The 20,828-nt window shown below is 44.3% G+C and overlaps 2 protein-coding genes across 4 annotated transcripts in view; both read right to left on the bottom strand.

Annotated features, from left to right (window-relative positions):
- LOC147116390 (protein-glutamine gamma-glutamyltransferase 2-like) overlaps positions 1-3,485 on the bottom strand; it is a 35,431-nt gene extending 31,946 nt beyond the window's left edge. For both annotated transcript variants that reach the window (XM_085991265.1, XM_085991266.1), the window contains exon 1: positions 172-3,485. In XM_085991265.1, coding sequence (XP_085847391.1) covers positions 172-184 — 13 coding nt within the window. In that variant the 5' untranslated portion in view covers positions 185-3,485. The remainder of the gene's footprint in view (positions 1-171) is intronic.
- Positions 3,486-3,779: 294 nt separating this feature from the next.
- Positions 3,780-20,828, bottom strand: part of tmppe (transmembrane protein with metallophosphoesterase domain) — a 40,175-nt gene continuing 23,126 nt past the window's right edge. The window contains exons 4-6 of one of the 2 annotated variants that reach the window (XR_015078800.1): positions 14,996-15,135; positions 8,589-8,703; positions 4,454-4,542 (exon numbers count right to left, since the gene is read on the bottom strand). Coding sequence is in view for 1 of the 2 variants with exons in the window: in XM_085991264.1 (XP_085847390.1) it covers positions 4,352-4,542; positions 14,996-15,135 (331 nt within the window). In the remaining variant the exon portion in view is untranslated. Of the gene's footprint in view, positions 4,543-8,588; positions 8,704-14,995; positions 15,136-20,828 lie in introns of both variants that reach the window. The other variant, XM_085991264.1, reaches the window with a different exon arrangement.

Genomic DNA, 20,828 nt, shown 5'->3' with positions numbered 1-20,828 from the left:
AGAGTAATAAAACGCCTTTTAAGAGTTTCCTATAAAACTAATTATCGCCAATCTTTAATAAATCGAATTACGCGCAAATCGTTTTCTTCTATTAAATAACCATTTTACTTAGCAAAATTAATTCTAAATTGTATTCTGTGTTTTGTTACTGAGTCGTATTTTAAGTCTTACCGTTTGTTGCCATAGTTAGGTTCCCCTCGCTGTGCAGAAATGAAGTTCTCCAATCCGTGGGGTAACTTGCTGCTCTCCACTCTTCACGTGGGGAAGAGACTGTGCAGTTTCATGTCCATCCAAATACGACCTCCAGTGACAACGTCCCCAAAATATATGCCCATCAGTTCCACGTGTGTACAAAGGGACATATAGTAATCATTACCTCATTGACTGACACAGGAATTCCCCCAGGGGAAAAAAAGCTCATGCAATTTCACTCCCTCAGAACTCAATTCAAAATCAACACTGGGAGCCAATGAGGTTGGAATAACACAGCATTGAGAAAGAGAAACCATCCAGTCATACAAAAAAAAGGGTGTTGGTGGGCTGGGTATTCTCCTGGCATGGTAGGAGGAGACTTACTGAGCAACCCTTCCAGTTTCTGCACTAACAGCAGCATTGACCTCCATCTGTAAGGGGACATTGCCATATGCAGGAAGAGATGAACTACTTAGCCTGACAAAGCACCCAAAAAAGTCAAATATTTGAAAATCAAGCATCCATTTGTGTTGGATATAAAGAGACAAGAGAATATTTGAATTACAAGGGAATCTCACATATTGGACTGTTATGAGACAGCTAACTGATTTTAGTAATACACTCTGAAACATCGCAATCCAGCGATGCTAGCTCCAAGTTCCAAGTTAGTTTTGTGTGTCGCACTCTTTTAAAATGGCATGAATATTTGCTCCCCATCTGACACTTCCTAGCCAATAGGGCAGGCGGAAAGGCAATCTGCTTGCAGCCTTTGGCTGGGAGATAGGACTGTCGCAGCATTAGCAGAGCTGGTGACTCTCCCTGCAATCCCCCCAATCTCCTGTGGCAAAGCAACTGCCCTCCACTATGCCTCCAACCCCCCACCCCCGACTGCTCCACCCTCCCTCAGCCACTTTTACACTGCACACAATGTACTGAGAGTAAATCAGCCTCAGGTTCACTCTGGGTAATGAAGACTACCTTTACACGGTGGTCAACTCCCAGGCCGCCTGCCTTTTCTGCGGCCTGGAGGAGTCCGTGTTCCATGTTTATATGGAGTGTGAGAGGTTGCAGCCCCTCTTCCATTATTTGAAGGGGCTGTTCTTCGATTTTTGGCTGCACTTCAGTCCCACACTCCTGATCTTTGGTCACCCAGTGCGGAGGGGAGCGGGCAGATCGGAGGACTTCCTCGTAGGACTGCTCCTGGGCCTGGCCAAAGTGGCCATCAACTGGTCCAGGCAGCGGGCAATCGAGGGGGTCGTTCGGCCCGATTGCCTGCCTCTCTTCCGCAGCCACGTTCACGCCCGGGTGGCCCTCGAGATGGAGCAGCGGTGTCCGCCGGCACGCTCGAGGCCTTCTGCGACTGGTGGGCACCGCAGGGACTGGAGTGCATCATCACCCCCGGCAACCAAATTTTAATTTAAGTTGTTAAGTTTCATTTAATTTTTTTTAAAGTTACAGTTTCTTTGTTTATGGTCCATACCAAAAGAGTACACTGTGGTCAAGAGAACTGTAGTTTGGGTTTGAATCTCCCATGGGGGTGGGGGGGGGGGGGGTGGGTAGCAGGGGGGAAAAGAGTCTTTTGAGTGTTCAAGGCAATGGGGAGTCAGATCACCGATGTGACTCTGTGTTTACATCGAAACTGCTTTGCTGCAAGGCTGAAGCTGGTGTGTAAATGCATCCTTACTGTACGCTGTTTGGGAAATAAGAGCGAGACCATAGGAAAGAATGAGTAGCTGCAGACCGCTCAGACTATTGATCTGGAAACATTACCCCTGCTGGGACAGCAGGATCATCTCCATGGGTCTCAAACGATTTGTGTTCAGTTTTTCATTCTGGCAAAGTAACACTTGAAACCACAGAATGAGAAATTCTCCAGCCAGCCAGCAGTGCCACCTTAAATACCACTGGTCCCTTAAAATGTGCTTCACTTTTCGCTTTTAAAAAGAGTATCAGAACGAACACCCTCAGCCGTACCTTTTTATCACTGAGTGTTTGACTTTATTAACATCCAGCTCACAGACTTCACCTCAATTTTCCAAAATGGCTAAATTAATGACTTTTTTTGGAAATGGAAAATACTGTTTTGTTTTGGTAGAATAGAATTTATTCATCTTTAAACAGAAAAGGACAAGATTCCACAGGATAAAACAATCACAAAGTCCAACAGTTCTGGTAATCATATTTGGTTCACTGTTTATTTCCACAGCACTTCAGGACCAGCCTTTACATCTAACCAACCTAACGTTGTCCTTTCAAAAAATTCTGCAGTGCCAGAATTTTGCTATGTCCAAATATTAGATTAGGTCTGATTATTCCGCTTTCCTCATGGTGCACAGAAGATGTCTGTGTTCTGAACCTAATTGGGAATGATGGACAGCAAAAAAAAACAAAGCTGCTTTAAAAACACCAAGTGTCTCTTCTGAAAAGTAACAATGGGGCTCTGATGAAAGATGTAATATCTAAAACATTCACCCATCTTTTCCCTTTCACTTGCTGTGCATTTCCAGCAGTTTCTATTTTATTTCAGGTTTACAGGATTCCTGGTTTCTCTTTTCTTCCTCCCCCACCCACTCCATTGGTTGATTAAACTGTTGAAAATTACTAAATGTGTACGTCTACTCCTAATTCAAAGTTGCTTCATTAAATAATTCAATTTTTTGGCACCAATTTCTCATTTTTACTTGCTTAATTCAAATTATTGGCTAATTCAAATTTTAAGCATTGAAAAAAACTTCAAGTGACCAGGATTAGATTGTAGTTCTTCTCATTTTGTTTTCTATGCCTCGGCCTGGTTGCCAAGAGCTCCTCGTTTAGATTTAAAACATCCAGTCAGATAATTTTACTCAGGTTTTCACAGACTGATTGTTGCACGGGACAACTGCAAACTCAATCAGGCGCCAAAAGAGACAAGCATTTGGTGAACCATGTTACACAAATTTAAATATGACCAACTAAAGTGGCAAACACTTTCTTTACACAGCCTACCTTTCTCAAAAAGTAAATGGTATGATAAAATTCCTCCTAAAATATACAACGATAATACAGCATTAACAGGCTTTACCATTCAGGAAGCACGGTATGTGTTACATATTGTGATTAAATTGCAAAGCATTTCTCAGAGATTGAAATGCATTCAGAGGTATAAAGTCAGAGGCTTAGAAATCACTTTAAGAGAAGAGGATAGCAAAATACTGCAGATTCTGGAAATCCGAAATAACAACAGAAAATGCTGGAAAAACTCAGCAGGCCAGGCAACATCCGTGGAGAGAAATTAGAGTCAACGTTTCGGGTCAAAACCCTTTATCAAGTCTTGATAAAGGGTTTTGACCCGAAACGTTGACTCTAATTTCTCTCCACGGATGTTGCCTGGCCTGCTGAGTTTTTCCAGCATTTTCTGTTGTTTTAAGAGAAGAGGAACCGTCTCTCTAATATTTACATAACCGCAGTCGAACAATGCAGTAATTAACATCACATCATGTCGAGGAATTCAGAAGTTTACCAGTAATTTAGGACCTTAATAAACTGCAATAATAATTGTGGTAATTTTGACAAATAGCAAATTTGAATGAAAAATGAACATACAAAACTAGGGAACAACATGCTTTCAATTTAATTTAGACTTCAATGGAGGTCAGCAAAGTGAGAATAAAAAACGCACAGTAAGATTACATTGTAATAGACATTTGAAACTTGTCCATTTATTTTTGAACACTTTTTCAGTGCCATGGATTGGTGAGACATGGGTTTGCACCCAGAATCTTCCACGCATTGAATTGCTGGACTCAACATGCTCCTTCCTGTAGGTTGGCACTGAGTGGGTGGAGACTGGAGATCATTCACAGGCCATGATCACTAAAAGGAGGCCAGGAGCCACCCTCTCAAACACAGGTTGCCCATGTCACCTGGAGACCACAGAAAGAGGGCAAGGATGCTCATTGCCCCCCACATTGCTACTGCAGTCTTAAAAATGATCAATCTGTGATAATTGTGCAGTCATTACCAAAACGTGTATAAATCTGCTCAAAAAAATTAACTCGGGAGATTTATTAGTTATCACATAAGCAGATTACCTACGTATTCTTGAAACTCATTGCCCAAAACACACCAATGTAGAACATTCATGGTTCACCAAAGGAGGGCCTGCAGCATGATAACCAGTTTAACCAGTCTTAAAAATTATTTCTGTTATCTCCGCTCTGCTTCCAAGTCTCATTGGAATCCCGAAGTAAATTGTCCCAGGAGTTACGTACACTAAACTGTTCTCACCAGCTTTGTAAAGACCTTCAAAATACGGATTCAAAAAATAAGCAGCAACTGCCAGAGGAAAAATCTGTCCAGCATGGGTATGACCTGTTGAAAGGAATAAAAATAAATTAGATATTAAATTTGTACTAATAGTTTTAACTATGAAGATTTTCTGAATTAAAATAGTTTAATCAAAGTGGTGAAATACATGCCCACTATCCCAATGGTGCGCAGATCTTTCACAGGTACAGAGTGCATCATCAGCCTTGTAGATTCAAAAGGTTTTAGATTTCTTCCCTCGCAAGAGATGCACTTGTAACCAATCAAGTATATACTCACCGTGTGTCGACATGCATCTGTATTTCATGCAATTACTCCATCATCCTATTTACAAGGGAGCTGAACTCGTAAGAGACAAGCCACAGGAGAAGCAAGCTTTGTATGGGATGATCCCAGTGGGCCATGCAAAAGCAGCTTGTGACCAAAGTCGTGAAACACCTTTGCCGACCCAGGGCCGGAAAGAATGGCGACTAAGTGATAAACACACACAGGTCAGTACTGTGATTTCCCACTTGCTGCCCTCGACAGATCCGCGTCAGCCATCGGGGGGAGAGACATGGTCAGAAACAGAAGCCGCAATTCACAAACCTTTGCAGAGCGGCACATGTACAGAGTTGTTCGTCTGTTGTTGCTGCTGCTGCAGAATCTGCCCACCATGCAAATAGGACAGGTTACACAGCACCAGGAGGTCCAAGTAGAAATTTTTCCTCCATTACAACAGTGAGTACATTTTAAAATGCACTTTATTGGCTGTAAAGCGCTTTGGGACATCCCAAGGTTGTGAAAGGCGCTATATAAATGCAAGTTCGTTCTCTCTTTAATATAAATGCAACATTAAACTAATGATCTAGTCAATTTCATAAATTCTACATCAAACAACCCAGGGCTCAAGGGGCAGAAAAGCCCAATAATACAAGTAGTAAAGCACTGCACTCCCGATCAGGATGAGAGCAATGCTCCTGTAGCTGCAGGGATTTCTAGTTGCACATGACAAATGATAATCAGGAATAATTTCAGAATCAATGGGGTTGTATTCTACCCTATTCCAAAACAGCCACTTCTCGTGGTTTTCTCCTATACACGATGCCTTCGAGCACAGTTCCCCGCTAGGAATGCAGGATCAATTAATTAGTATAAATATTGACACTGGATCATGTTTCTTGCCACAGGGTGGTCTGTTCCCGTATAATATTAATTACACTGAGTGCTGAAACAAAAAGTACCCGATGAAATCTGTGAAAGCCTTGCCCAGAAAACAAACTCTCATGAACATTTTAACCACTGATAGAAGGCATAATTTATAAATGTAGCCCGACAAACCCTTTGTAACTGAAGGAATCACTAAGAGGCTTTCCTGTAATATTTTGTAAGGTCATTAATTAGCAAGATTATGAGCCACCTATTCTTTCTGCTCCAGTATTTTGCTCCTATTCTCTCTTGTTCTGAAGGCAATGACTCATCTTGGGGTATAGTTTCCAGTGCCCCAGCCAATTGGTCAATCTTCACACGTGGAGCTCAAGAATGAGGGGGCATTGCAGCTGAGCCTGTTCCTGTCCTGACCCCTACACAGGCAGGACTTATAGGATAATAAACAGGCATGGGAACCATGGCTGATTTTTTTCCCCCTACTCCCTTATCTTGGGACAATAAACATTTCTACCGCTGACCTGGCTAAGATCAACTAACTCAGCACAGACCAGGGATCAAGCCTCGGACCCTCAGGCCTTACGGCTCAGTAATACACCATGCAGTACATTTTTTTGTTTCCGTTTATCCCTCTTCATAATTTCCCTTCCAGTGGTCCTTCTGTACCATACATCTTCTCCAGTCTAAGAAGACCGCCTCGAGTCCTGCCCTCAGACCTTCACCATTGCTTCTCTACAGATAGGAAGTATGCAAGACTGGCATTCCTCTGATATCAACTCCGTCCTTCTACAAGGTCACATCAGCAGTTTAGATCTGGAAATCACTGAAGAAATAAAGGTGCAAACCTGTGCCCTACCAATCCATGACACACTGTGCCAACAAGCTGCCTATAAATCAGAAGCATTATATGTTTTTTGTGGTACTTGTGCTAACTGCACAATGGGACAGCCAAGTCCCATTTCCAAATTAACAACCTTATTAATATGGGGAAAGAGGTTAATTAAATAACAGATCTTTAGTTGCGTAGATTACTTAGCAATAGTGGAAACATAACTATAGCCTTTAATATAGGCCGGATGGGTGGATAAGATTGCAGTTCTTCGATACATTTTTAGCTTAATAGGCACTTGATGCGAGTGTCAGACTGCTGACAACCATAGAGAAGTCATTATGTCAGTATGTGTGAAATCAGTATGAGGAGTGGATCCGTAAACCAGCGCTACATAAGCGGCAGTATGTAATCCCGCCATAGTTTCTGTCACATTTCAGTGCATAGAAATATTCTGACATTATTAGATTCTATTATTAAACATGAGGCCACTGCCAGTTGAGGCGGCTATTACCAGCAGTCTGGTACAGCCAGCATCAGCATTTTGAGTGGAAGGCAGTTGAGGATCATGGGTAGAATTGGAGAGATATAGGGGGCAATTTTAATTAATTTGGCTTGTTTGTGGAGTGGCCTGCAGTGATCCCTTTAAGGAGTGCTGGTTATGCTGCTCCACACCAGGGACAAATGGGCAGGGCATGTGTGATGCACACCTCGCTGACTGGTCCACAGAAATCACGTAGGGCCCCAATTTAAGTATTTAAATAAGGCTCTCGCTTGTTTCAGGCAGGAGCAGGGCCACCCATTTTGAAGCCCGCTCGGAAATGGAGTCAGACGGGCCTTGGGTGGCCAATGAACGAGCCTTGGTTTTTAAAAATGTTTGTCTGACTACTCTCCAGCGTAACAGGGCGATGGGCACAAATATCGTCCTCAATGTCTGATTTTCAGAACACAGCTCATTATTAACAGCAGGTCCTCCTCTCTATTTTAAGTTCCAAATACCCTATTCTAGAAGCTCTCCCTCTTCTGTTGAAATCAAGACTCATTGCATTGAGTCCTACAGTCACTCATTCTGTCCCAGAAGCTTGAAATGTGGAATTCCTTGCCTCCTTCAGTTTTTCCTTTACCCTACAATCTATTTTTAAAAACCCAAACTTGGCATCATTCAGCCAGTACTTAGACATTTATTTTGTCTTCTCTCCTACTCTTTTTAACTTTGGTGTACGGGCACCATGGGTCTTGTCCCTTAACTTAGTTTCCCAAAATAAGTATCTTTGCCCCACTGAAATGAACACTTGATTTTAAAATAAAGCTGTTTAAACCCACAGTGGGATCCTTTCTCTCCCCTCCCCATTCTTTGCTAACCACCACTGGCTCAAAATTAATATTTCTAAACTCAATAAATGACTCAAAGCTACAAACAGAGTCTTTGTGAAATATAACAACTGACCCTCCTTCTTCACAAAAATGACAACACCAGCAGGAAATGCTTGTGGCTTTTTGCTCTGAAAGGCTACACTCTGAAGACTGCTTGTTAAACTATCTTTGACGTTTACCCTCCTGAGTGATTAGTTTGCATGGACAGATTGATTCTTGGGATGAGAAGGCTGACCTATGATGAGAGATTGTGTAGAATGGGTCTTTACTCTCTGGAGTTTTTAAGAATGAGAGGTGATCTCATTGAAACATACAAGATTCTGAAGGGGATTGACAGGGCAGATGCTGAGAGGTTGTTTCCCCTGGCTAGAGTGTCTAGAACTAGGGGGCATAGTCTCAGGATAAGGGGTAGGCCATTTAAGACAGAGATGAGGAGGAATTTCTTCACTCAGAGGGTTGTGAATCTTTGGAATTCTCTGCCCCAGAGGGCTGTGAATGCAGAGTCTTTGAGTATATTCAAGGCTGAGATCAATAGATTTTTGGACTCTAGGGGAATCAAGGGATATGGAGATCGGGCGGGAAAGTGGAGTTGAGGTCGATGATCAGCCATGATCTTATTGAATGGTGGAGCAGGCTCGAGGGGCCATATGGCCTAATCCTGCTTTTATTTCTTATGTTCTTAGAAGTACACCAGCTGCCTTAACATTCATCACAACATTATTCTGGCGAGAGCAAATTAAACCTGTGAGTATCATGATGGCCTTTCCACTTTTATATCAATTCAAGGACTGTGCAAGAGCTCTAGGTCTCTCATTGTTCTTCCAGCCTGTTGGTACCTCATCAGTTTTTCTGGATACCTAAAAAAAAACAAATTGGTCAATGACCACTGATGCAATAGTGGATGTCACCAGAAGTGGCATCTCACTCTACAGTGTTTAACTCCACATTCAAAAGAAAAGCAGTCTCCAATTCACTGCATAAGTGGTCAACTGCGACATCATCTTCACCATTGAGAAGTCAGTCAAGAACAAGGGACTGCAATGTTTTCCATCCACCTGTAAACCACAAGGCACATAAACTCTTCAGTTGCAGGCCCCGAGCCCTTTGACTTGGTAATCACACCCAACTTACATGGAGGTAAACAAGTTGCAAAGATGACTGGAAAAGCAGGACTCTGCAAGGCAGAGCAGATGCACATGCCACTGTTGAGAGCTTTAGTGTTCTACACAGCTTATATCTGCTCTGGGATAGAACACTGCAGTCCTGCGTGCCAGCCGGCAGCCTAAATCCATCTGTTTCTTTTGAACTCAGTATAGCGCTAAGCCATGCAGAAGTGTGGATTCAGTGAGGTCCTCTGCTCCATAGCAGAGTCCACTCTCTCCAACACTAAACAGATGTGGCTTGGGGCAGCACAGCAAGAGTTGCTAGCACTTAAATCAAATGTTTCTGCATATACCAGGAACATACTGCTACAGTGAGCCCCTGAGTAAAGCACCTGCATAAAATGCCAGGAGCAAAGCTTCACACAGTAAGTGCCTCTGACTGCATTAAACAGGACGGTAGGTAGCGACCTGAAAATGGCATTGGGGCCACTTACCACCCCGTTTCCCCTGCTGCTCTGACCACCGCCATCTTGGGTAGGGTTCCGAGAAGGGCAGCCAAAACGCCCGCCTGTTTCAGGTGGGTTGGCACTTGTAATACGAAAATCAGGGTCTTATAATGTACAAAGGACCCCGATTGCAATTTTGAGGTACAAATGGGCAGTGCGTGCACCACCAACCCTCCACCCATTTGTACCGACGTTGAGTTGTACCCTTAAAGGGACCACTGGAGGCTGCTCAAAAAAAGGCAATAGATATTTTTAACTTTTATTTTTGGGGGCCAGGAGGAGCAGGAGTGGTCCTCCCAAGACCACATGAAAACTTGGCCCGCTGTCAGCCAGTGCGAGGCCACTGCCCCCACCCCCCGATCCCAGAATCATCTTCCCTCCCCAACCGGTGAGCTGCCTGGAAGCGCATGTAAACGAGGCCTGGGTCTCACAGCGATAACAATGAGTGGGCAGTGGGCACACTCCACCCACCCAGTGCCCATTGTGCTTTAAGACGCTCCTTAAAACCTACCATTTTGACCAAGATTTTGGTCATCTGCCCTAATATCTCCTTATGTGCCTTGGAGTCAAATTTTGTTTCAGAACGCTCCCGTGAATTACCTTGGGGCTTTTTACTATGTTTTGGGGCTATATAAATACAAGTTGTTGTTGTTGAGAGTTAGAATTGGCTCCGCTGTCTTTCCTGCCTGTGGAACACTCCCCAGACAGTGTCATTGACTAAAACTGTTCCTATTAAAGTTGCCCCCCAGCTCCAACCTGATGTTATGCCACCCGATAACAAAAAGTTGCTGTACTCTCAGGGTTAACACCAGCCATCCTTCAGGGCACTGCTTGTTGCAATCTAGAATAGATGCTAAAAGTAAAAGACATGCATTTATATAGCGCCTTTCACGACCACCGAACGTCTCAAAGCGCTTTACAGCCAATGAAGTACTTTTGGAGTGTAGTCACTGTTGTAATGTGGGAAATGCAGCAGCCAATTTATGCACAGCAAGCTCCCACAAGCAGCAATGTGATAATGACCAGATAATCTGTTTTTGTTATGTTGATTGAGGGATAAATATTGGCCAGGACACTGGGGATAACTCCCCTGCCCTTCTTCGAATTAGTGCCATGGGATCTTTTACGTCCACCTGAGAGAGCAGACGGGGCCTTGGTTTTAATGTCTCATCCGAAAGACAGCATCCGACAGTGCAGCACTCCCTCAGCACTGCACTGGAGTGTCAGCCTAGCTTTATGTCCCTGGAGTGGGACTTGAACCCACAACCTTCTGACTCAGAGGCGAGTGTGCTGCTCACTGAGCCACAGCTGACAAAAGTAGTGGAAAGTTGGCATGAGCGCAAGTGAGGGAATTTGCCTGAAAGAACAACGGCCCGGATTTTGCGGTCAGCGGCGAAGGAACAGAGCTCGCCGTTCATCATGCTTACAGCTGCCCACAGGCTTTTCATGGGCTTTTGAGCAGCAACTTACCATTTATAGGAACATAGGGACAGGAGTAGGCAATTTAGCCCCTCGAGCCTGTTCCGCCATTCAATGAGATCATGGCTGATCTGTGACCTAACTCCATATACCTGCCTTTGCCCCATATCCTTTAATATTTTTGGTTAACAAATATCTATCAATCTCCGATTTAAAATTAACAATTGACCTAGCATCAACTGCCATTTGCTTCTACCACACTAGAGTTCCTGTTGATCCTTTTCAGCACGGCACCCTCTACAGGGGATCTGTGGTGTGAACAAAGCAAGCAACAACGTGTCTCTTCAACCAAACAGATTGATGAATCCTCACTGAGACACGCAGTCTCGAAACCAGGAAGTATAAATTAGAATATTTAATTAATTGTAAAATCATGTACAGAAAGTGAAATAAGGAGGGAAAGACAGATGAGAGTAAGAGAGAGAGATATATAGAAGATAGGAGCAGGAGTAGGCCATTCGGCCCCTCGAGCATGTGCCGCCATTTAATGAGATCATGGCTGATCATCCAAATTCAGTACCCTGTCCCTGCATTCTCCCCATATCCCTTGATCCCTTTAGCCTTAAGAAATATATCTAACTCCTTCTTGAATATATTGAATGAATTGGCCTCAATTGCCTTCTGTGGTAGAGAATTCCACAGGTTCACCACTCTCTGGATGAAGAAATTCCTCATCTCAATCCTAAATGGCTTACCCCTTATCCTTAGACTGTGACCCCTGGCTCTGGACTCCCCCGCCATTGGGAACATCCTTCCTGCATCTAGTCTGTCTAGTCATGTGAGAATTTTGTAAGTTTCAATGAGATCCCCTCTCATTCTTCTAAACTCTAGCGAATATAAGCCTAATCGACCTAATCTTTTTTCATACGTCATTCCTGCCATCCCAGGTATCAGTCTGGTGAATCTTCGCTGCACTCTCTCCATGGAAAGAGCATCCTTCCTCAGATAAGGCGACCAAAACTGCACACAATACTCAAGGTGTGGTCTCACCAACCCCCTGTACAACTCCTTATATGAAATATAAAAGAGACAGAAAGAAAAAGTAATAAAGAAAATATTATTTTAATTTTTTTTAAACGTCCAACAATAATTAAATTCTAAAGAAATGAGACTCCACATTGGTAAAATTTTCAGTGCCAGAGAGGTTGTTTGGCAGTAATTAATACTTATCACGTCGTAAAAAATTCACTTACACCCGAATGCACCAGCCCTATCCTTTTCTGGCGTGTTTAGTGGGTAATTAGTGGGTAAGTACTTGGATTTTAATGCCGAGTCTCTCAGCGAGGTACCGACAGAGTGCAGCTTGTGGAGGAGCAGGACAAATCGGACAGCAACCTACCGATTTCCGCGTTTAACTGTGCACGTGCAGACTCTGGAAGTAGCTGTCCAATTTACTCTATAATAAATGGTGAGCTCGGATAGCCTCACCGTTAATCTTAATGCAAAATCCAGGCCATATTTTTTCTGCCTACAAACAGCATTTCGGTAATAATAAGGCACTCAAGCAGACAGCTTGGCAAACACAGAGGTAGACTCAACAAGTCCTACAGCAGGACTTCAGACATTTATCGTTTTGAGGCTGAACAAAGACGGAGGTTATGTGTGAAGAAAACACATTCTATTTAAATGGCCATATCAGAGCACAGCATTAACAACTTTATAGGGCCAAAGTCTTTATGAAACCTTTGTCACAATGTTTATGGAGAATGACAGCATAGCCGGAGGTTGTATAGAAATCTTTATGGAGGCTTTTTATCTTAAAGTTATGTTACTGGAAGCAGATAGAGAAATCACTGCATTCAAAATGGCTGCTACATGCATTCCTGTAGGGTGCAGATTATTAGAGTGGAACCTCTAACTCTAATAAACACTATGGCTGGGATTTTGCTCACCTCGGCGGGTCCGGGGCGGGCGATGTCGTTGGCAGGTCCCGACCCAGCTGCTGGCTCCATCCTGCTCTGTGAAATAAATTTCCCTTGATGGGGCTTGTTAAGTTTGCCCAGCACAGTTCCCGGCCAATTAGAGGAAGCGGGTCTAGTGACGTCATTTGATGACGTGTCATCGGCTGGTTTCCTTAAAAGGGACCAGGTCCAAATTTATTTTGACATTTGTGCTGTCAGTGCTCTACAGCATTGAGGTGTTGCAAACACTGACAATAACTGCACAAAGGCACAGGGCTGCACCCAGGCTCTCCCATGACCCCCTCCATATGCTTATGGAGGGAGTCACAGCATGCAGGGAGCGCCTCTTCCCTTCCCATGGGTGGAAAAGACCTCCCCAGGAGATCAATGCAGCCTGGTTGCACATTGCAGAGGAGGGCACAAGCAGGGATGTGGTCAGGAGGACCTGGATGCAGTGCTGCAAACGTTTCAATGATTTCAGTAGATCACTAAGCGTTAATACAAAGCCACACTCAACCTCATCCTCCTATGCCTCTCATCACATCCCCATCACTCTGCCTTCCCTACCCTACTCCTGCACATCCTTACTCACACCAACTTACCTTGCACCTCCACCCATCCCTCTCTCTCTCTCTACATTATCACTTCCCCTTCTCACTAGCTACCCCTCACACTCACTCTCATCCTAGTCCAATCATACCAACTAACAACACATAAGGGTAGGCACTTGGGTGTTTTATGCAATGTTCATGTAAAGTTTCTGTTAATGTGGTGTCAAACATTGAAACTTTTATTTTCAACACTTTGCGTTCTTGGGCAGATCTGTGTGCACCTTTGGAAGTGGCTTAGTAAATTGCAGTGAATGGTAAGACATAATGGTAACCCCTGCAATGGTGATATAAGAACATAAGAACATAAGAAGTAGGAGCAGGAGTAGGCCATACGGCCCCTCGGGCCTGCTCCGCCATTCAATAGGATCATGGCTGATCCGAATCTAGACTCACGTCCACTTCCCTGCCCTCTCCCCGTAACCCCTAATTCCCTTATCTGCTAGGAAACTGTCTATCTCCATTTTAAATTTATTTAATGTTGCAGCTTCCACAGCTCTCTGGGGTAGCAAATTCCATAGATTTACTACCCTCTGAGTGAAGAAGTTTCTCCTCATCTCAGTTTTGAAAGCGCAGTCCCTTATTCTTAGATTATGCCCCCTAGTTCTAGTCTCACCCATCAGTGGGTGTGAAAGGAATGGCTTGGGCATTGTAAGGATGCTTTATGGTGTTGGTGTGGGGTGGTGCCAACCTGGCGCATCATGTAGCAGCCAGGATGTACAGTGTCAAGTGAAGTAAATCTGGCCATCCCTGGCGTCCTGGGCAGCAATATGGTCGAGTGCTGATGCCCTCTGTCCTGTACAGCATCAGTTGATTGCGGAGAAGTTTGGTGTTGTTGTTGGTGCTGCTGATGTGCCTGTTGCTGCTGGTGTTGGGGCTGATCATGGTGGGATTCTGAGGACCAAGGTGTGCGAGTATAAAGGGCACCCATGCTGATGGAATAGCTGGCAGGTGAAGTAGAGATGACAGAAGCGATCGGTCAATGGTGAGCGAGGTAATGAGGTCAGGTTAGATGGAGACTTGTGTAAAGACTTGCAGCATGGTGAATCTGTTGTGGAAATGCAGTGAGAAACAGCTTGTGGTTGAGGGAAGATATCTCTGTAAGGTGGGAGCTTTTACTTTACATTTGAAGCTGTCACCTCATCAGCTGATTCAATGGCCACTGAACTCTTGCCTCAGCTTGACAGACGTGGTCCACGACCATCGTGGGCAAGCTGTCAAATGCAAAAGGTAAGCTGAAAATCATTCTTAAGTGGCTCTAAACACACCACTAATTACCTGAATTGGGTCTCCCGCCACTGCCTGTCGGGTCTGCTCAGCGCTGACAGACCCAACATCGAGAAAGGTGCGTGGGAGTGAGTTGACAGCGGGTTCCCAATGCACTGTCAAAAATATAAAATTTCCCACCCGACCTGCCACCAATCCTGACCGCTGACCCCTCGGAAAATTCTGGCCAATTTTAGGTGTTGTTTTAACAAATTCCTATTGTTACATCAGCTATTTTTTCATTAAAGGACAAAACTAAACAGGTAATAATGGAGGATGTCCATACCGGAGAGAACCAGGCTGATGTCCGGTCTGCTTTGTAGGGCACGTTTAGCAGCTACTGGCTGGTGTGCCAGCAGCACTATAGCATCTTCGGTGCTGCAGCCATCCAACGCTTTCTTTAAGTCCATACCGTGCCCAGGATACCTACACAGCAAACAGCAACAGTCAGGCCATGAAATTATAGCAAGCTGATCAATATTACCTGGGTAGAGTGATCTGGCCAACTCTTAAGAACATAAGAACATAAGAAATAGGAGCAGGAGTAGGCCAATCGGCCCCTCGAGCCTGCTCCACCATTCAATAAGATCATGGCTGATCTGATCCTAACCTCAAATCTTCTATCACTCTGCATCCACCCGAACCCATGTGATCTCCCGGGAGAGGCGAAAAACCAGATAAAGACCCAATGGCCAATTTGGGAGAAAAAAATCTGGGAAATTCCTCTCCGACCCATCCAGGCGATCGAAATTCTTCCAGGAGATCACTCTGTCCCTATATTTTCTACAGTACTTACCTTCTGTAAAGGCGATCTCCACCCCAGCCAGGAACAGGAATAAAACCATCTCCTGAAATCTAACAGAATTAGAACACAGTAGGAGCAGAACAAGGCTACACGGCCCCTGGGCCCGCTCCACTACCCACAGGGCCATGACCATTCCGAACCTAGACTCATGTCCAATTTCCTGCCCGCTCCCCGTAACCCTTAATTCCCTTTACTTCTAGGAAACTATCTATTTCTGTTTTAAATTTATTTAATGATGTAGCTTCCACAGCTTTCTGGGGCAGCAAATTCCACAAACCTACCACCCTCTGAGTGAAGAAGTTTCTCCTCATCTCAGTTTTGAATGAGCAGCCCCTTATTTTAAGATTATGCCCCCTAGTTCTAGTTTCACCCATCATTGGGAACATCCTCACCGCATCCACCCGATCAAGCCCCTTCACAATCTTATATGTTTCAATAAGATCGCCTCTCATTCTTCTGAACTCCAATGAGTAGAGTCCCAATCTACTCAACCTCTCCTCATATGACCACCCCCTCATCCCCGGGATTAACCGAGTGAACCTTCTTTGTACTGACTCGAGAGCAAGTATGTCTTTTCTTAAGTATGGACACCAAAACTGTATGCAGTATTCCAGGTGCGGCCTCACCAATACCTTGGTTTCTGCAGTAGGATGTACAAACAGATAGTGTTTGTTTAATCACCTCTCAGCTCTTTCGGAGCCAGTTTCACGCTTTCCACTTCTTTTGAAATACAAACTTTTGTTTAAACTTAAAAAAATGTCCATAAGAATTGTGCCTAAGTAGATCACTGGTTGGTCTAGAGGAAAGCAAAGACTTTTTCCTGATATCTTGTTATTCGACAGCTTTCCTAACCACTTGTGTACTTTAAATAAAAGCACATTAGAGCCTTCTGTACAGGCCAAACAATATTATTCCTATATTATTTATTTAGTGCCTTCTCATTTTCCTCCCCTCCAATTTCCCCCTCCCTACAGACAATTCAGATGTGGAACCAAGAAGGCTGCCAATCCGCCCCAGGCTGATATCATTGCTGCTCTGGATTGATCCCCAGGGGAGGGGGTGTGCAAGACGCACAACACAGGGGTGAAACGTCCCGCTCTCCCAAGCCGCTGTTCAATGCTACGGTTGAGATAAGAAACTCAGCAGGCTGGGACAATCAAACCTGCAGCCATGTACCTCAGTGAATGAAGCACACTGGCACTACAACACATGGCCCTACATAAGAAATAGGAGCAGGAATAGGCTATTCGGCCATTCGAGCCTGCTCCGCCATTCAACAAGATCATGGCTGATCTTCTACCTCAACTCCACCTTCCCGCACTATCCCCATATCCCTTAATTCCCTTAGTTCCCAAAGATTTATTGACCTCTGTCTTGAATATACTCAACGACTAAGCATCCACAGCTCTCTGGGGTAGAGAATTCCAAAGATTCACAATCCTTTGAGTGAAGACATTTCTCCTCATCTCAGTCCTAAATGATCGACCCCTTATTCTGAGACTGTGACCCCGTGTTCTAGATTCCCCAGCCAGGGGAAACATTTTCTCAGCATTAATCCTGTCAAGCCCCTTAAAAATTTTATATGTTTCAATTAGATCACCTCTCATTCTTCTAAACTCTAGGGAATATAGGTCTACTCAATCTCTCCTCATAGGGCAATCCCCTCATCCCAGGAATCAGTCTAGTGAACCTTCGTTGCATTTCCCTCTAAGGCAAGTATGTCTTTCCTTAGGTAAGTATTCCAGGTGTGGCCTCACCAAAGCCCTGTATAATTGTAGTAAGACTTCTTTACTCTTATACTCTAATCCCTTTGACATGAATCTTGTCATTCATGTGGAAATGACTTATGAAATAATACTGGGCGGCCTGCTGGTGGCGCTGTCCAGGGAGAGTATAAATACTCAGGCATGGGCCCAGCTTGCTCAGAACATTCTTTTACAGGAACTAGTGAAGGACACAACTAGATCTCCATGTTGTAAAACAGTTGATTAAAGCTTTGTTTAACGCTTAGACCAAGTGCCTAGTAGTTTTCTTACGTCACCCTTTGTAACAAAAGCTAACATACCATTTGCTTTCTAATTGCTTGCTGTACCTGCATGTTAGCTTTCTGTGATTCATGTACAAGGACACCCAGGTCCCTCTGAATGCAAACATTTCCTAATCTCTCACCATTCAAAAAATATTCTGCTTTTTTGTTTTTCCTACCAAAGTGGATAACTTCCCACTTCGTATTCCATTTGCCATGTTCTTGCCCACTCAGTCAACCTCTATGGGCTGGATTTTCTCAGCGGTGTCGGGATGGTGGTGGAATAGCTGGTTGTCGGGTTCCGGTCCTGCTCCCAGCTGCAGCTGCTCTGTCAAAGGGATTTTCCCTTGATTGGGCTCGTTAAGCCCGCCCTGCGGGTCTGATGACGTCATTTGATGGCGCATCATCAGCCAGTTTCCTTAAAGGGACCACGGCCACATTGAGTTTGACAGTTGTTCTGTCAGTGTTTGACAGCATTGAGGTGCTGCAAACACTGACAAGCACTACACAAAGGTGGACGGTTGCACCCAGGCTCTCCAAAGACTCCCTCCATATGCTACAGCACGCAGGGAGCTTCTCTTCCCTTCCAAGGGCGGAAAAGACGTCCCCAGGACACCAACGCAGCCTGGTTGCCCATTGCACAGGAGGGCAAAAACAGGGATGTCATAAGGAGTCCCTGGCTGCAGTGGCGCCAACCTTTCAATGATCTCAGTGGATCACAAAACGTTACTGCAAAGCCACACTCAAACGCACCCTGCCGTGCCACTCAACACATCCCCATCACTCTGCCTTCCATATCCTTCTCCTGCAGATTCTTACTCACATCAACTTACCTTGCACCTCCACCCAAGCCTCTCTATCTACATTATCACTTCCCCATCTCACTAGCCACCCCTTACACTCACCCTCATCCTACTGCAAGCATACCAACTAACAACACACAGGGGTAGGCACTTGAGAGGTTTAGCCAATGTCCATGTGAAGTTTCTGGTAATGTGTTGTCATACAGTGAAATCTATATTTTCAACACTGCCCCTTATTGGACAGATCTGTGCATACCTTGAGAAGTGTCTTACTGAGTTCCAGTGAATGTTAAGACATAACTTCCCAGCCCTCCCCCCCACTATAATAATGAGTGTGCATGGAATGGCTTGGACATTAAAGGGATGCTTCACAGTGCTCGTGTGGGATGGTGTCAACCTGGCGCATCATATGGCAGCGTCAAGTGAAGTAAATCTGGCGATGGTGATGCCATCACTGGCCTCCCGGGCAGCAATGTTATCAGGGGCTGATGCCCTGTGTCCTGTGCAGCATCAGGTGATGGTGGAGAAGGTTGGTGTTGTTGTTGGTTCTGCTGGTGTGCCTGGTGATGTTGGTGTTGGGGCTGAGCGTGGACGGAATCAGAGGAGCAAGGTGAGATAGTTTCTAGGGCACCGATGTTACTGCAATAGATGGCAGCTGCAGGTGAGATGACAGAAGCGATCCGTCAATGGTGAGAGAGGTTGTTCCAATGAGGTGGCACTGGACATACAGTTAGTTGTCTCTAAACACTTGCAAGTTAAAGAAATCTCTATATGTCTTACAAATGCAGTAACCAACAGTTACTGCACTCTGAAATTGACCATCTGCAACATGGCATCCTTTACACCACTTCTGCAGCTGTCAGCTTATCAGATACATCAGAGCAGACTCAACTCATGCCAGGGTGAGCTGGCGTGTTCCCTGAGCAGCGGGTAACCCATGGGGGAGCACCTAAAATTGGAAGGAAGCCTCAAAATACCATTAAATTGGCTGTTAACAAGCCATTTAATGAGTTCAATTGTCTCCCCCGCCGCTTGGTATCGGGTCAGTTCAGCAAAGGAGGACCAAGAAATTGATAAGGAAAGAGAAAAAAGAAAAGTAGAGTAAATTAGCAAGAGACATAAAAAACAGATTGTAAACGTTTCTATAGGTATGTAAATAGGAAGAGATTAGTGAAAGTAAACGTGGGCCCATTAGAGGCAGAGACAGGAGAAAGTATAATGGGCATTAAGGAAATGGCAGAGACATTAAACAAATACTTTGTTTCTGTCTTTAAAGTAGAAGACACAAAAAACATTCCGGAAATAATGGGGAACCAAGGGTCCAGAGAGAACGATGAACTTAAAGAAATCAGAATAAGTAAAGTAAAGACAGACCCGACACCTGGGAGACTCGCATGGAGGCGGGTTGACAGCGGGTTTCCTAGCCACTGTCAATCTTTGCTATTTTGACAGCGGACCCGCCTCCAAACCCGCCCTCTGAGCGCCGGCAAAATCAAGCCCTATATCTCTCTGCAGCCTCTTTGCGTCCTCCTCACAGCTTACTTTCCCACCTAACTTTGTATCATCAGCAAACTTGGATGCATTACACTCAGTCCCGTCATCCAAGTCATTAATATAGATCATAAATAGCTGAGGCCCAAGCACTGATCCTTGAAGTACCCCGCTAGTTACAGCCTGCCAAGCCGAAAAAGTCCCATTTATTCCTACTCTCTGTCCATTAACCAATCCTCAATCCATGCTAATATATTACCCCTGATCCCATGAGTCCTAATTTTGTGTAATAACCTCTTGTGTGGCACCTTATTGAATGCTTTTTGAAAATCCAAATACACTAGATCCACTGGTTCCCCCTTATCTATTCTGCTACAGTAGTTACATCTTCAAAAAACTCTAACAGATTTGTAAAACATGATTTCCCTTTCATAAAACCATGTTGACTCTGCCTAATCATATTATGATTTTCTAAGTGCCCTGTTACCACGTCCCTAATAATAGATTCTGGCATTTTGTCTACTACTGATGTCAGGCTAACTGGCCTATAGTTCCCCATTTTTTCCTCTTCCTCCTTAAATAGCGGGGTTATATTTGCTACCTTCCAATCCTTGGGGACTGTTCTAGATTCTAGGGAATTCTGGAAGATTAACACCAGTGCATCCACTATCTCTGCAGCTACCTCTTTTAAAACCCTAGCATGCAGGTCATCGGGTCCAGGGGATTTGTCGCCACTTAGTCCCATTAATTTCTCAGTACGATGTCTTATTCTGATTTCTTTAAGTTCATCATTCTCTCTGGACCCTTGGTTCCCCATTATTTCCGGAATGTTTTTTGTGTCTTCTACTTTAAAGACAGAAACAAATTATTTGTTTAATGTCTCTGCCATTTCCTTAATGCCCATTATACTTTCTCCTGTCTCTGCCTCTAATGGGCCCACGTTTACTTTCACTAATCTCTTCCTATTTACATACCTATAGAAACGTTTACAATC

The sequence above is a fragment of the Somniosus microcephalus genome, chromosome 6 (assembly GCF_052327205.1).
Source record: "Somniosus microcephalus isolate GS21.2 chromosome 6, FLI_Smic_1.0, whole genome shotgun sequence".
NCBI lineage: Eukaryota > Metazoa > Chordata > Chondrichthyes > Squaliformes > Somniosidae > Somniosus > Somniosus microcephalus.
This window is presented reverse-complemented; position numbering and strand designations above follow the sequence as displayed.